General features: G+C 53.4%; 1 protein-coding gene across 4 annotated transcripts in view; it reads left to right on the forward strand.

Annotated features, from left to right (window-relative positions):
- LOC142824444 (neurotrimin) overlaps nucleotides 1–13,137 on the forward strand; it is a 509,679-nt gene that overhangs the window by 203,543 nt on the left and 292,999 nt on the right. For 2 of the 4 annotated variants that reach the window (XM_075916417.1, XM_075916418.1), the window contains exon 1: nucleotides 1,315–2,128. In XM_075916417.1, the coding sequence (XP_075772532.1) occupies nucleotides 1,962–2,128 (167 nt within the window). In that variant the 5' untranslated portion in view covers nucleotides 1,315–1,961. Of the gene's footprint in view, nucleotides 1–1,313; nucleotides 2,129–13,137 lie in introns of those variants that run through there. The other 2 variants (XM_075916416.1, XM_075916415.1) reach the window with 2 other exon arrangements.

Raw genomic sequence — 13,137 nt, forward strand, 5'->3', positions numbered from 1 at the left:
CTTTTCTGCAAAAAGTGCTTTTGTGGAAAAGCGTCCGTGCCAATCTAGACGCTCTTTTCCACACATGCTTTTAACGGAAAACTTTTCCGTTAAAAGCATTTGTGGAAAATTATGTCAGTCTAGATGAGGCTTGAGACAAACTAGTTTTCCATTCCACCTGGCCCCCTGAATATTGTGCTTTCAGCTAACTTTGCTGTGTTGTATGCCCTCAGCAAAACTTTAGGGATTGCCTGGGCCATGCCCGCCCCTTCCTTGCTGCCACTGGCAACCCTGTTTTGCTCCTTCTTAAATGTAGTTGGATTGATTGTCTCACTCCTTCTAGGAGGACGCTGATGATAAATATGACTTCTGCCTCCGGGGTTGTCAGTCCAGCACCTGCTACCAGTGCTGCATTCAAAGCAATCACTCTTTAAAAAAGAAATGGCACCGGAAGGTGCAAAGAGATCAAAACAGGAAAAATCCCCTTCTCATACACCACAATGCTTAATAATACTAACAAAGCTTGATTTGAGAGCGTCCTCGCTGCCTGACACATCTCATAATGTCTGAGAAATTAAATAGCACAGTTAGTGAATTAAATAGTAGTTTACAGGGGATTGGAAGACTCGGGGGATTAGTAGCAGGTTATGGATCTTTTCACATCTAGGTCACGGGTTTGAAACCGGCTCTGGGTGGCAGCAATCACATAAGCAGCCAGCGGTGCTGGGCCAGAGCTGGCGGGGGTCCTGGGCGAGTCTCCCTCGGTTCCCGGGTGGGTTTATCTTTCAAGCAAGAGGCGCTGCGCGGGGGGGCTGCAGCTCCCATATTTCACTAGGAATTCCGTGCCCTGGCAGGCAGACCCAGCGAGGCCCAAGGAGCCACTACAGGGCCTGGCCCCTGGTTTGACACTACGGGCTTGTGCCTCAGCTGTCTGCGTTGCCCCTGTCCCTCTAAGGACCGGCCTGAGTTTTTCCGGGCTGGCGGGTGTTTTTCCCGGTGGGAAATGGTCCCTAGAAACGGGAACACGTCGGGCAGCTGCGGAGGGAGGGGGCCAGGCGCTCCGAGGCGTAAGTAACGGCGCTGTTTCCGCGGGGTGATTGAAAAATAAAGAAATAAAAAAGCGTCTCGGGCCCCGGCGGGCTGCGGGTTAAAAGTTGTCCCCGCAGCCGCGGAGGAGCGAGGCTGGCCGGCGCGTTTCCTCCCCTGACGCGCGGGTGCCGCTCCGTGCCTCAGTTTCCCCAGCTGTAAAGCGGGCGCGTAACACGCCGGGGCCTGCGAGTCGGAGGGAGGGGCGGCTCGCTCGGCGAGGGAGGGAGTCCAACCGGCCCGGCGCGGGCAGGGTTAAGGCGGGCGCGCCCCGCAGCCGCTGGGGGCCGGTGCCGCGCCGCGCAGCGGGGCTGGGCCGGGCCCCGGCGCCGGGCAGGGATGCTGCAGCTGCCATGACAACCCCGGGCAGGGCGCGCTCCGAGGCGCTGCTCCCGGCCGGCCGGCAGAGCGCAGCCGGGCTGCGGAGAGTGGGGGCAGCCGCCGGCTCCTGCGCGCCTCCCCTGCGCGCCGCTCGCCTCGCCCCGGCCGCCGCCGCGTCCTGCCCGCGCTGAGCCGCGCCGCGCTGCTGCCCTGCGCCCGGCCGGGGCTCCTGCCGCCCGCCCGCTGCGCCCCGGCCCCAGCGCAGGAGCCCCGGTTTGCACCGGCTCCCTCCGCCGCCCCGAGATGGGAGCTTAGATCGCGCGGGGCTGCGCCTGGGCAAAGCGAGCGGAGGAGCCAGCGCGTCGCACCTTCCCTCCTCTCCCCCGCCTCGCCCCAGGACCAGCGGGGACTCCCTCCGGATGCTCCGCAGGAGGCTGGATTTCCAGGGGCGCTGCTGATCTCCGAGGAGCTCCGGGGCTGCCCTGCGCCCCCACCCTGCTTGTTCCCCACCCCCCGGCTCCCGGGGGCCTGGGCGGGTGTGGTTTTGGCCTGTTGGAAAGTCCCGGCTGCCCAGGATGGGGGTCGGTGGGTGCTTAGTCCTGCCCTGGAGATGCCTGGTCGTCCTGGGTCTCAGGCTGCTCTTCCTTGTGCCCGCAGGAGTGCCCGTGCGCAGCGGAGATGCCACCTTCCCCAAAGCCATGGACAACGTGACCGTCAGGCAAGGGGAGAGCGCCACCCTCAGGTAGGAGCAGATGTTTTTCTCTGGGTATCTGGTGGGGGGGGTGTTCTGTGGGCACTCCGGCCCCTGGGGCATGCCAGGGGGCAACCAGCCGGCTGCCCGGGGAGGCTGCTGCTTAACTAGACACTGACTGGGTTTGTCCTGAGCGGGGTGGGCTTAGACCCCTGAGCAGCAGAAGAAAGGGTCATGCTGAGTTCCTGCGTGCGGGGCCAGTGGACAAGGCGGGGGCAGAGGGGCTGCTGACTAGGGAACAGACTGTCCGCAGAGAGCACCCTGGTGTCTGCAGAGGAATGAAGAGGGCAAACTCTGTTACCCCCGTCACAGGAATGCAGGTGCCACACAGAGAAATATAGAGGCTAGACAGCAAAGCTGGCAGTGAGATCTGGATGCCAGGCAGGGAGTTACCATTCACTGACTCCCCAGGTCCCTCGCTTAAACAGAACTGAACAGGGGAAGGGGAGTGTGACTAGGTCTTTGCCTGTGATCTTGGTGTCAGCTCTGGCCTGGTCATTTTGGAGACGACATAGACGTGTATGTGGCTGGATGAGGGGATCACCAGAGTGCTGGTCCTCTGAGGCTGATGTTGCTGTTAAAGATGCCTCCATGCATGCCCAATACGCATGAGCTGGGATTGTGTGTTCACAAAGTAGACGTTGTCCCTGAAGTTTCTGAATCCTCTGGTTCATGGGCATCCGCAGGCATGTGGTGAGAGCCAGAAGCAGGCTCTCCGTGTTGAGCGGGGAGCAGTCAGTGATGGGAGAGGTGGCAGTTTGATGCCATGCAGACAGCAGTGTGCCTTGCCTGCAGACCTGCTCGTTAAAATCCCATTGCGTGTACGCTCCAGCCTGGGAGTCCCATGCCTCGCAGGGAGCGGTCAGAGATGCGCACAGTGCTGGTAGGGGCCTGGCCCTCCTCCTCTGCTAGCAACGCTGGGGGCTGTTCAAAGGGAAGAGATGAGTTGTATTCAAGGGATGCAGAAGCCGAGGATGCTGCCAAAAACATAATGTCTCTGATCACAGTCAGTGTGTTGTCTGGGATGACCTTTCCCCGGACCCCCATTCCTCCACTGGCATTTGGGTCATCTAATAGGTCTCTCCTCTCTCTGATGACATGGATCTTTCTTCTTTTTTTCTTTCAATGATTGGGTTTAATTACGGGTTTCACAACGAGCGATTGAAACTCTCTCGTGCTCAGGAGCGACTTTTCAGTGGCTGTATGTTGCAGTTGCTACATTGATGTCTGCGGGGTGTGTCGGGCAAAATCTAAGCTCTCTTGCTCTGCGTCAGTGAGGGGAACGGTGCTAAGGGTGGACGCAAGGTGGGGCCGGCTCCTGTGGGGAGACTAGGAGATGCTGGTTGAGTCTCTCTTTTGAAGTGGTGCAGGGAAAAATAATTAAATTCGGGCTTGGTTCTGCCCTTGGAAACATAAGCAATGATGCCTGTGTAGGGACTAGTGTTCCCTGTCAGCTGTGCACTTGGGCAGCCACTTAGGAGAGATTCAAATGCCACCCAGCTGCTTAGCCGAGTGCTCACAGCTAGGATTTTTGTTTCTATTGGTGGTGCACATTCACGTGTGCTTTGGTGCACATAACACATTTATTCCGCACTCAGAGGGAACATTGGACTACACCTCACTGGTCTCACTGCCTTGTCCCCTCCAGCTGTGATGTTGTCAATTTTCTCTTACCATGCCCTTGCTCGCTTACTGCAGAACTGCCAGGTTTCGGGGCTCCCGGGAGCAGAAGAGAAGGGCGGTTGTCTCTCAGCTGTGATCCTCATTAGCCCGGCGGTGTGTAAGGGTAATGGAAAGCCAGGAGGTGGCCTGGGCAGACAGCGCTTCTCACACCTGGGACTTATCCCCCATCGCTGTCCCGGGACTTATCCCCCATCGCTAGGAGCCCTGCGTCATGTTGAGAGGCCATTCCTTCATCCGTGACCAGAAGGCTTTCAGCAGGCGCTGGAGTGCGGTGCCCGCAGGCAGGCACCAGGCAGCAAAGGTGACAGTGGGGTACGGATGCAGGGAGCTGGCACTGCCTGCCCCCCAGTTCCATCCCACCCCCAAAGGGAAGGAGAGTGTGAATTGGTCTTTATGCCTCTGTGTCTGGTCCCACTAGAGTGGCAGCAGGGGGTGTAGCCGGGTCACGTGCCTCTCTGTGCACAGACATGGGCAGGTAGAGACGTACCCCACCGCGAGTGATCCTGTGGCGTCAGCCTAGAACAAAGGGATGGGGGGGGGGGGAGGGTTGATTCAGCAGCTGGGCCATTTTCCTTTTTATGAATGAGGCTGGTAGGAAAGAGTGAAAAGTCCTACACGTACAGGGGCTGCATCCCTAGCGGACGTGGGCTCAGCTCTGATTGAATGCATCCAGCTAGCGCTCCGGCGTGGCCATGTGCTTGGCTTGTTTGACACTTGGCCCGTCCACTACAGGAGTTTAACAAGAGACTTTGTTTGGCGATAGGTGTCCAGAGACACAAACACTTGTGCACCAATGTCTGTGAAGAGATGCACCTTTGCACCTTGCATGCTCTCCCAAGGACATGCAAACCATGGGGCATAATACACTTCTGGTAGCCATTGCCAATCAAAGATAACAACCTACTGTTGTATGCTCTCTTGGAGTCAGTCCTTCAGCTCAAGTGACAGAGAACTGTGTTTTGGCTGGAGTTCTAACCATGCTGATGATCCACCGTGAAAATAAATTGCTATTCAAACCTTCCTACTCCGGGTTGAATAGACCATGCGGATGCTGAGAGATGTCCATGCGCACACGTGTGCTTATAGACATGCATGAGTGTGTGTACCGTGCTCGCCTGTGCGTTCCCACGTGTGCTCGCTTGGACTCGTGGTTTTTGAGCTGTACGGTGGTTGCAGAGCGGTGGGAAAGAGTGTAGGTGGATGATGATTTCCAAGAAAGGAAAGCAAAGACGCACGGGTGTCTCCTGCAGTCTCTTCCCACCCTCTTTGTCCAATGCCCGATGACAGAGGCTGGCTCCGTGGCTCCAGGTTAACTCGTTCGGCATAGCAATGCTGCTCAGAGGAGCTTGTGCCGATCTGAGTGAGGCACCGTCTGCTGCAGATGGGTTTCTCCTCTGGCCCTGGAGGTGGGCAGCACCCCCTCAGTTCCTGGCAGCATGGGAGTGGCTCCGAGAAAAGGAAAGCTGCAGCAAAGGTGTCCAAAGGAAACGGGAGGCTCTGGAGTTTTGTTCTCGTCCTTTCACAGCCTGCAAAGGGAATGCAAGTTTAAGGACTTAGCAGCCAAAGAAGCAGATTCCTTGGAGCACTAGGAAAATCCTGGCTCCCCCCCTCCTCCCCCCAGGCTGGAAGCAGCCCCCAAAGGTTTTTTTGTCTCCGGTCCGGATAGCTGGCACGTTGCCAGGGTCCCAGAATTGCCTTCAGGCAGCAGCGCTGGGAGCTCCCGCTTCTGCTGCGTTGGCCAGAGAGGCTGTTTTAAACTCGGTGCACGTGGTCCCATGGGATGGACTGAATCCAGCACTTGCGAAAGGCGCCGGATTGACAGCCCTGGGCGGGGCAAAGGCCTCTCTTTAGCCACAGTGCTCTTACAGACAGGCCAGTGATCGGGAAGACGCCTCCCTCTGCCCTTTGCCCATGGGCCTCAGTTCCGGCACAGAACGATCTCTGGCACGGAGTTAAAGGGGGGTTGCTCCCCATGGCCCCGTCAGTCCTCGAGGTCTCTGCTCAGGCACCGAGCTCATATCCGGAACAGGGTGGTTTTAGGATGTGGACACCGGTCCAGAGGCCACCAGCCTGAATATCCCTCAAATCGTCATACCACTGGCAAAGATCCGGATCCTTGTTCATGGAGGTTGGGTCCATCTGTGGCCATTAGCCACGATGGGTAGACACGGTGTCCCTAGCCCCTGTCTCCCTGGAGGTGGGTGAAGGGAGGGATCACGTGTTGTGTCCCCCCCCTCTCGGGCACCTGGTACTGGCTCCAATGGGCAGACAGGACACCGGGCAGGATGTACCTTTGGTCTGACCCCGTGTGGCCATTCTGATGTTCTTGGCTTGGTTGTCATGACCCTAACCCGGGGGGGGGGGGGGGAACCTTTCTTGGGTCGGGGCCCGCTGATCCCCAGAAAAGTCAGGTGGGGGCGCACACAAATGTGAAGAAAAACCCTTCACTGATGTGGCCCCCAACCGAGGAGAAAGTCACTTCTTGCATTCCCCTCGCACACTAGAGCCTGGGGGTGGGGGGCCAGGCTAGTAGATTTGGTGTGCTCCAACCCCAGGGAGAAGGTGGTAGGGGGGCTACAGCACTGGCATGGGCCCCCCAATGCTGGGGGGAGTCCCAAGCTTCGGGGGCCAGATCCAGGCAAGGCAGGGGCTGCATCTGGCCCCCACACATTAGGTTCCCCACCCCTGAAAAATGGTCACAACCACCCTTCCTGTCCTTCCTGTAATGCTAAATAGGAAAGACTCTTAGCTAGACAGAAGGACCTGCCAGCATGGGGTCCCTGATGGAAGGGGCTGAAGACCACTGCATTCGCTGGTTCTCAATTATGAGCATTACCTCAAAGGGCCTAGAGATGAGCTGTACAATTGCCTGAGTCCCCAGTGCCACCCGGCCTCAGCACCAGTTATGGGGAGCAGAGACTGTGTCCATGCTATAAACCGATTCCCTGGTCCAGTTTCAGCCGAGCCTGGAATTATAATCTCCTGTGTGGTGCTCTTAACGACATGCAGTATTAATGACAGGCAAGGAGGTTCACCTCCCAGAAAAACTCACCTGAAACTTGAACCAAGCCCAGTCTTCTGGGGGAATTTTGATAAAAAGTTTGCCTAATGCCACGACAGCCACAAAAGCTTTGATCTAATCTCTCTTAGTAGCTTTGTTGGAGTCCAGGGAGCTCCCCAGCTATACAGCTCATCTGAGATTTGTTTAGATTTCCAAAAATAAAGAACTCCAGTCCAAGAGTGCTGACACGTTCTTAATACATGAGCATCCCCGCAGCATTAGAACACGCTTCCTTAAGAACTCAGTCAGGCAGCCACCTATGGACACACCTTGTCGCATTTTGTATTGTTACAGGAAGATTTAGGCCTGTCGACTTCCTTTCCGCTGTCCCCTAGCACTGAGGGCGAGTCACACTAGGAAATTACTTCGAAAGAAGCGATTTTGAAATAATAACTCCCGCAATAACGATTTCGAACTAGCGTGTCCACACTACTGGGAAGCCTTGGAATTAGTCCGAGGCCGGCTCTGTTATTGTGGACGCGCTACCTTGACTGAGAGCCCCAGGAAGCATGGGGGAGTATTTCCTTTGCATGACTCTGGGGAGTCGTTATTTCGAGAAAGCAGCACTGGCGCGCCCACCCGGCCGCTATTTTGAAATGGCTATTTCAGTAGAAGTGTTATTCCTCATGGAAGGCCAGCATACAGATTTCGCAATAACCAGCCCCTCATTTTGAAATGACGGGCTTGTCGTGTGGAGCGAAGCTTGTTATTTCGAAAGAAGTCCCTAGTGTAGATCGGGGCTGATAGACCAGGAATGACGCTGCTTTTACCGTGCTTCCAGCCGGACTGGAGTCCGGCAGTGTCAGATGCTGTGGTAGGGCACATCTGCTCTGCAGCCCGGAGAACGCCTGATCCCTCAGATACATTCTTGGCCAGTGAGCCCAAGCCACCATCTGTTCTAGCCTCAGCTATGCTGCTGTGTGAGTGTGCTCGCTCCAGTAGCGCTAAGGCATGTCTACCTGAGCTGGGCCGCATGCTCCCAGCTGCTGTGTAGACGTACCTGTGGAGTATTGATCCACTTCACTCCACGCTGTGATCCTGCAATTGCTTCAACCTGTGATGACATTTGCATCCATACAGAGTCCCACTGAAGTAAGTGGTGACCCAAGCAGACCATGAGCCCACGGGGGTCTGATTTCAAGGTTGGGGTATATTTTTTGCAGGAGCTTTGTACATTGTTTTGGCCTGATATGGAATTGTACCCTGTACATTTCTGCTTTTGAACTGAATAACCTCAGAGCTGGATTCAACTGATGGTTGTCTGGGTTTGGCTCATAGCAGAGGTAAAAGCCAGCAGGTACGCAGTGGTGTGCAGCTCCGGCAAGAGCTGGCCACGCTGCGGCAAACGCCAGCAGGGAGCTAGTTAAAGAGCTGGTAAGGGACTGGATTGCAACAGGACAGCACCTGTAAGAAAAAGTAAGTTGCTTTTACTGCTGGGTCATAGCCTGAGAGTCTCAGTTAAGGCTCGGCAAAACTGCAGCATGTTTGTCCATGGACCCTTTTGCAGCATTTTGCTGGGCTCTGTTTTGTACATTCATTTCACTCCATACTGGACGCATGGAGACTGTTCGGGAACTTGCTCCTAAGTGAAAAATGAACCTGGCTCAGAAATAGGCCCATGATCTCTGAAAATGGTCAGAGTTTAATATATTCCCCAAGCGGGGGCTGATTTCCGGTTCCCAACCAACTGGGGCAGTGCTCAGATTTTGAGTTTTCACCTAGATCTTAAAAGAGCCTGAAATTCCCTCAGGGCAACTGCTTGTCCTCTGCACCTGTTGCAAATCTTCTGCCTCAAGTGTCTGGATTTATTCCGAGCATTTCCTCTGGCCTACAGCTGCAAATGTAGCTTGTGGGATTTCCCCCCTGCTCCCACTGGTAGAAACACAAAGCAAAAATCAGCCCAAGCAGCATGCGCCTTTGGTTCACACTGGAGAAGTTTCATCCACTTACACTAGGGGCTCTGCTGGTCCACTGGTCCTTGTCTCTTTTGGCTGTTTGATCCCTTCACTGAATCCTGGAACCGGATCCTCTTCTGTGCCAAGCTCAGCCCCTGGTGCTGGCCCCGTCTCAGGCTGCCAGAGTTGAGTGACGGGAAACCTCTGCTGAGGTTTTTGGTCTGCTGCCAGGGATTAGTAATCGATCAGCTGAGAGAGTCTCTGTCAGGGTGCAGGGGATAGAAAATCTCCCCCACCCCCAGTGCTACTCTGAAGGAGCATGGGCAGGGAGCTCTTAGGACAGTGTGAGTGCTGGGCCTCGTGTCCAGTGTACCCTGCACGCTGGGCATTTGGGCAGCTGTTCGGGAGAGATTTGGGTGCTGCCCAGCTGAGTAGCAGAATGCCCACAACTGGTAGCCTGCGTTTCTGCTGGTGGTGCACATCTGCACATGCCTTGGTGCACAGAACAAAATGTATTCTGTGCATGGATGGAAAAAAGAGAGAGGGCACCTTGCTTATGTCCCCCAGCAGGCTGTCCACAGCTGGCAGGGGCAGTGCTCTTTTCAAAAGAAGATGGAGCACAGCTGAGGGCAGTGGCAGGTGGCAGTACCCGGCATGCTATCGATGGGGAGTGGAGCTTCAGGAGTGGAGTGGGGAGCAGGCAGGGCTAGGCTGCCGAAGGGGGAGAGGAGCAGCCCCCATCCCGGTGCAGGCGAAGGGCAGTGTGGGGCAGTTTGAAGCGGGGCCGCAAGGAGGAACGACACAGCAGCGGCCAGGCTGCACAGCGCTGCATATAACACTCAGGCTACGTCTACACTAGCATGATTTTCCGAAAATGCTTTTAACGGAAACGTTTTCCGTTAAAAGCATTTTTGGAAAAATCGCGTCTAGATTGGCAGGATGCTTTTCTGCAAAAGCACTTTTTGCGGAAAAGCATCCGTGGCCAATCTAGACGCGGTTTTCCGCAAAAAAGCCCCGATCGTCATTTTCGCGATCAGGGCTTTTTTGCGGAAAACAGTGCTATGCTGTCTACATTGGCCCTTTTGCGCAAAAGTCTTTCGGAAAAAGACTTTTGCCCAAATGGGAGCAGCATAGTATTTCCGGAAAAGCACTGATGATTTTACAGGAGATCGTCAGTGCTCTTCCGGAAATTCAAGCGGCCAGTGTAGACAGCCGGCAAGTTATTCTACAAAATCAGATGATTTTGCGGAAAAACTTGCCAGTCTAGACACAGCCTCAGTGTGGTCCTTGACCTGAGTCCCTCTTTGATCCAGTGCTGTGGCACCCACACGAACCAATACGGGGACCTTCCTGCATCCTTCACTGCAGCCAGAATCAGCCTGGGGCTCTCCCCATTCACCCCAGGCCTCCTTCCCAGCGTGCTTGGACAGCCACCAAAGTCCCTGCTCGTGGACCAGGGCTCATCTTCCTTTCCCAGGCTCAGGCCTACCCGTCCCATCGGGAGATCCCTCACGTTCACTCCCAGGGGCATTTTACTTTCTGCAGTTCGTTTCAGAGCTTCACCCAGTAAAGAACAAACCTCCCACCACGGTTCCCTCCCGGCTGGCCCAGGAATTAGTTCGGGGGGGGTGGCTCTGGGCTCTCTGCTGACCACACCCAAAGCAGAGGGACAGACATACTGCTTCAGCTCCTCCCTGAGCCGCGAGAGAGCCCACGGTGGCAGGGGCCGCCTGGATGGAGCGAAGCCACTGACTCGTTTGTCGCCATTGTGAGCCTCGTCTTCTGTCCCCGTCAGTGCTTCTCAGCTGGTCCAGAGACCCCAGTCTCTTGCCTTCCTCCCTAGCTTTGTGCCTCGATGCACACCACACATGGAACACCCTCCCCTTCTCTGTGTCTTCCCCTGCCAGTCAGTCTTCAGCTGTTCTTCCCTCTTCTCTCCCCTCCAACAAGCAGCAGCCATAGAGGAAAGGAGTTTATGTGTGCAAAGAGGCAGATGAGCAGATTTCAGGATCCAGGTGTCAAGTTAACTTTGCAGCTGATGGAAAAAAAATATTGGTGGTGTGATGGAGACAAGGTGCTGAAGAGTTGAGATGCACCTGAAAGTGGTGACTAGTGTGTGTGGGTAAAAAGAAAAGCCACAGATTGTCGAATTAGGGAGAAGGGAGTTCAGGTCTGCATAGCAAAGAGAACAGAGTAAATCAAGAATAAAACTACCTTCCAACACAAGCAGCTGGTGAAATATCACAGGTTTTTTTTCTCCCGGAGATGGGAGATTGTGACCGACTCTGAGCCTGTAACCATAAATGGCTCTGACACCTGCGTCTGCTTTATCAGACACACGCAGGGCCCCGGAGAGGATCCAAACATTCATTAGTTTGGGTTTTAGAGCCTGTGTTTTTGTGGTGGGTTCATTATTTCTCAGCTTCGCTCTTCCCATTCAGCAGCAGCAGCAGAGTTTTTCCGGTTTATGTTTTCTGGCCACCTCTAATGAGAAGCATAGCAGGGAGCAGGCAGGAAAGCCTAATTCTCAGAGGTGAGGGGGAAGATAGAAAATTGTATAAATAACAGATGCAGGGCAGAGACATAGAACTCAGATCCAGGTTTTCATTCACCCCCAAAAATCAAGGTTGTTTGGACCCACCATTGAGAGAGGGGCTTGTCATGAAATTTTTATGCAGATCTAGACTCTGATCCTGAGCCATTCACAATGTGGGGAATTGGATCTGGGGTTTGATTCAAGCCAATCTCTAAAAATTTGCATTTGTACAGTCCTTATGAAACCCCCATTGAGCTCAAAGGAAGAGCAGCCTGAGTAAAACAACAGCTGGGATTTTCAGATGAGCCTATGGGAGTTAGGCACTCTACTTGCAATCAAATGTAACGGGACTTATGCACCTGCTTCCCATAGGCACAAAATCACAGGGTTTGGCCGTTATTTGCCATATGGTATGTGCTATGCTCCCAAATTTGTAATTCCTTCTCTCTGAAGACTGAACTTGTTCTGAAAAATCAGCTGGTTTTTTCCCCCTAGAGCCCATTAATAAAAAATTATCAGAATTACAGCTGGTCTGAGAAATTCCAATGAAACATTTTTTTCATCAGAATTCGCTAATTTCTCAAAATGGAAATATTCCAAAGCGATGGCTTGAATTGGCCAAAGTTCCAATGTAACCTTAACTTCCAGCAGATTTGCACTGGAAACCTGTCTAGCTCCATGCCAGTCTGCAGCTTCCTCCGCAGCAAGGGGGGTGGGTTGATGGGGGCCGGAGACCTTAGACCCGTGAGCTCTAGCTTTTAGGTCATGTCTCCTCCACATCCTAGATTTCTGCGTCCTTGGCTCTATCCCTTTGTGTGGAGAGTTTTAAAGGGTTTACCTTCTGTCACCCACCTCTAGGGTGTTTGGCCATTCTCCAACAAGAAGCTAGGAAGCATTTTTGGAAACTGTGAAGAACAAAAGTCTTAGCACCAGGCCACACTGAGGAAAGGGAAAAGAAGAGATTGGATGCGTGAAAACATTCAGCGTTGGAACGGGTTGTAAATATTTATGTTTTCACTCCGAAAATACTGGTTTGTTGAGAAGGAAACATTAAGTGGTAGCAGGATGATTTTGACAAGTTCAATTAGGAAGAAAAATGGAGAAAATATTCTGATCTTTTCAGACTGGAATGTGTCTGTTTTTTTTCATCAGAAAATTGCTTTTGATTTCAATTTTTGAAAAAAGGGTATATTATATAAAAGAAGCTGAAATCCAAACAAATTGTTTTGACTTTATCAAAATGTTTTGACTCCAAACAATACTTTTTTCTGGAATGTCATTTTGCAGGCAATGTTGAAATGTTTTCTTTTCATTCTGTTTAAGAGCAAAAGGAATTTAGAAATCTTAGAATTCCCCATGAGACACAAATATCACTTCCCTCCCAGCTCTAGTGTGCAATACATCTGATATGGGAATTGTTTGGGGCAAGTTCTTTGATATGTGTTATGCAGGAAGGCAGGGGAATGGAATACGATGGTTCCTTCTGGTCCTGGAAACTCCTTTCATTCATAGGACAAATGTCTTTGCTTTGAACCGAGCAAAATTCATGCTAAATGTCAATTTCTGCAAATTCTAGGCTGGCTAGGACTCATTGCTTAAGCAAAGTGGCAGGGGGCAGAAATCAGTGTTCTGTTTAGGAAGGAACATACGGCGTGTGTGGGGTATATATGTGAGAGAGATGAGACCAGGTCTCTCAGGAGCAACATGCCAGCATCAAAGGGCATCATCTGCCTGTGACTCATTTATGCTTCTTATGAGGTCCGAGAGATCGAATCTCTCAGTTTCTGTCTCCAGATGCTCAGATTCCGTGACCCCAAGTGCAGAG

This window comes from Pelodiscus sinensis, unplaced genomic scaffold (assembly GCF_049634645.1).
Source record: "Pelodiscus sinensis isolate JC-2024 unplaced genomic scaffold, ASM4963464v1 ctg35, whole genome shotgun sequence".
Classification (NCBI taxonomy): Eukaryota; Metazoa; Chordata; order Testudines; family Trionychidae; genus Pelodiscus; species Pelodiscus sinensis.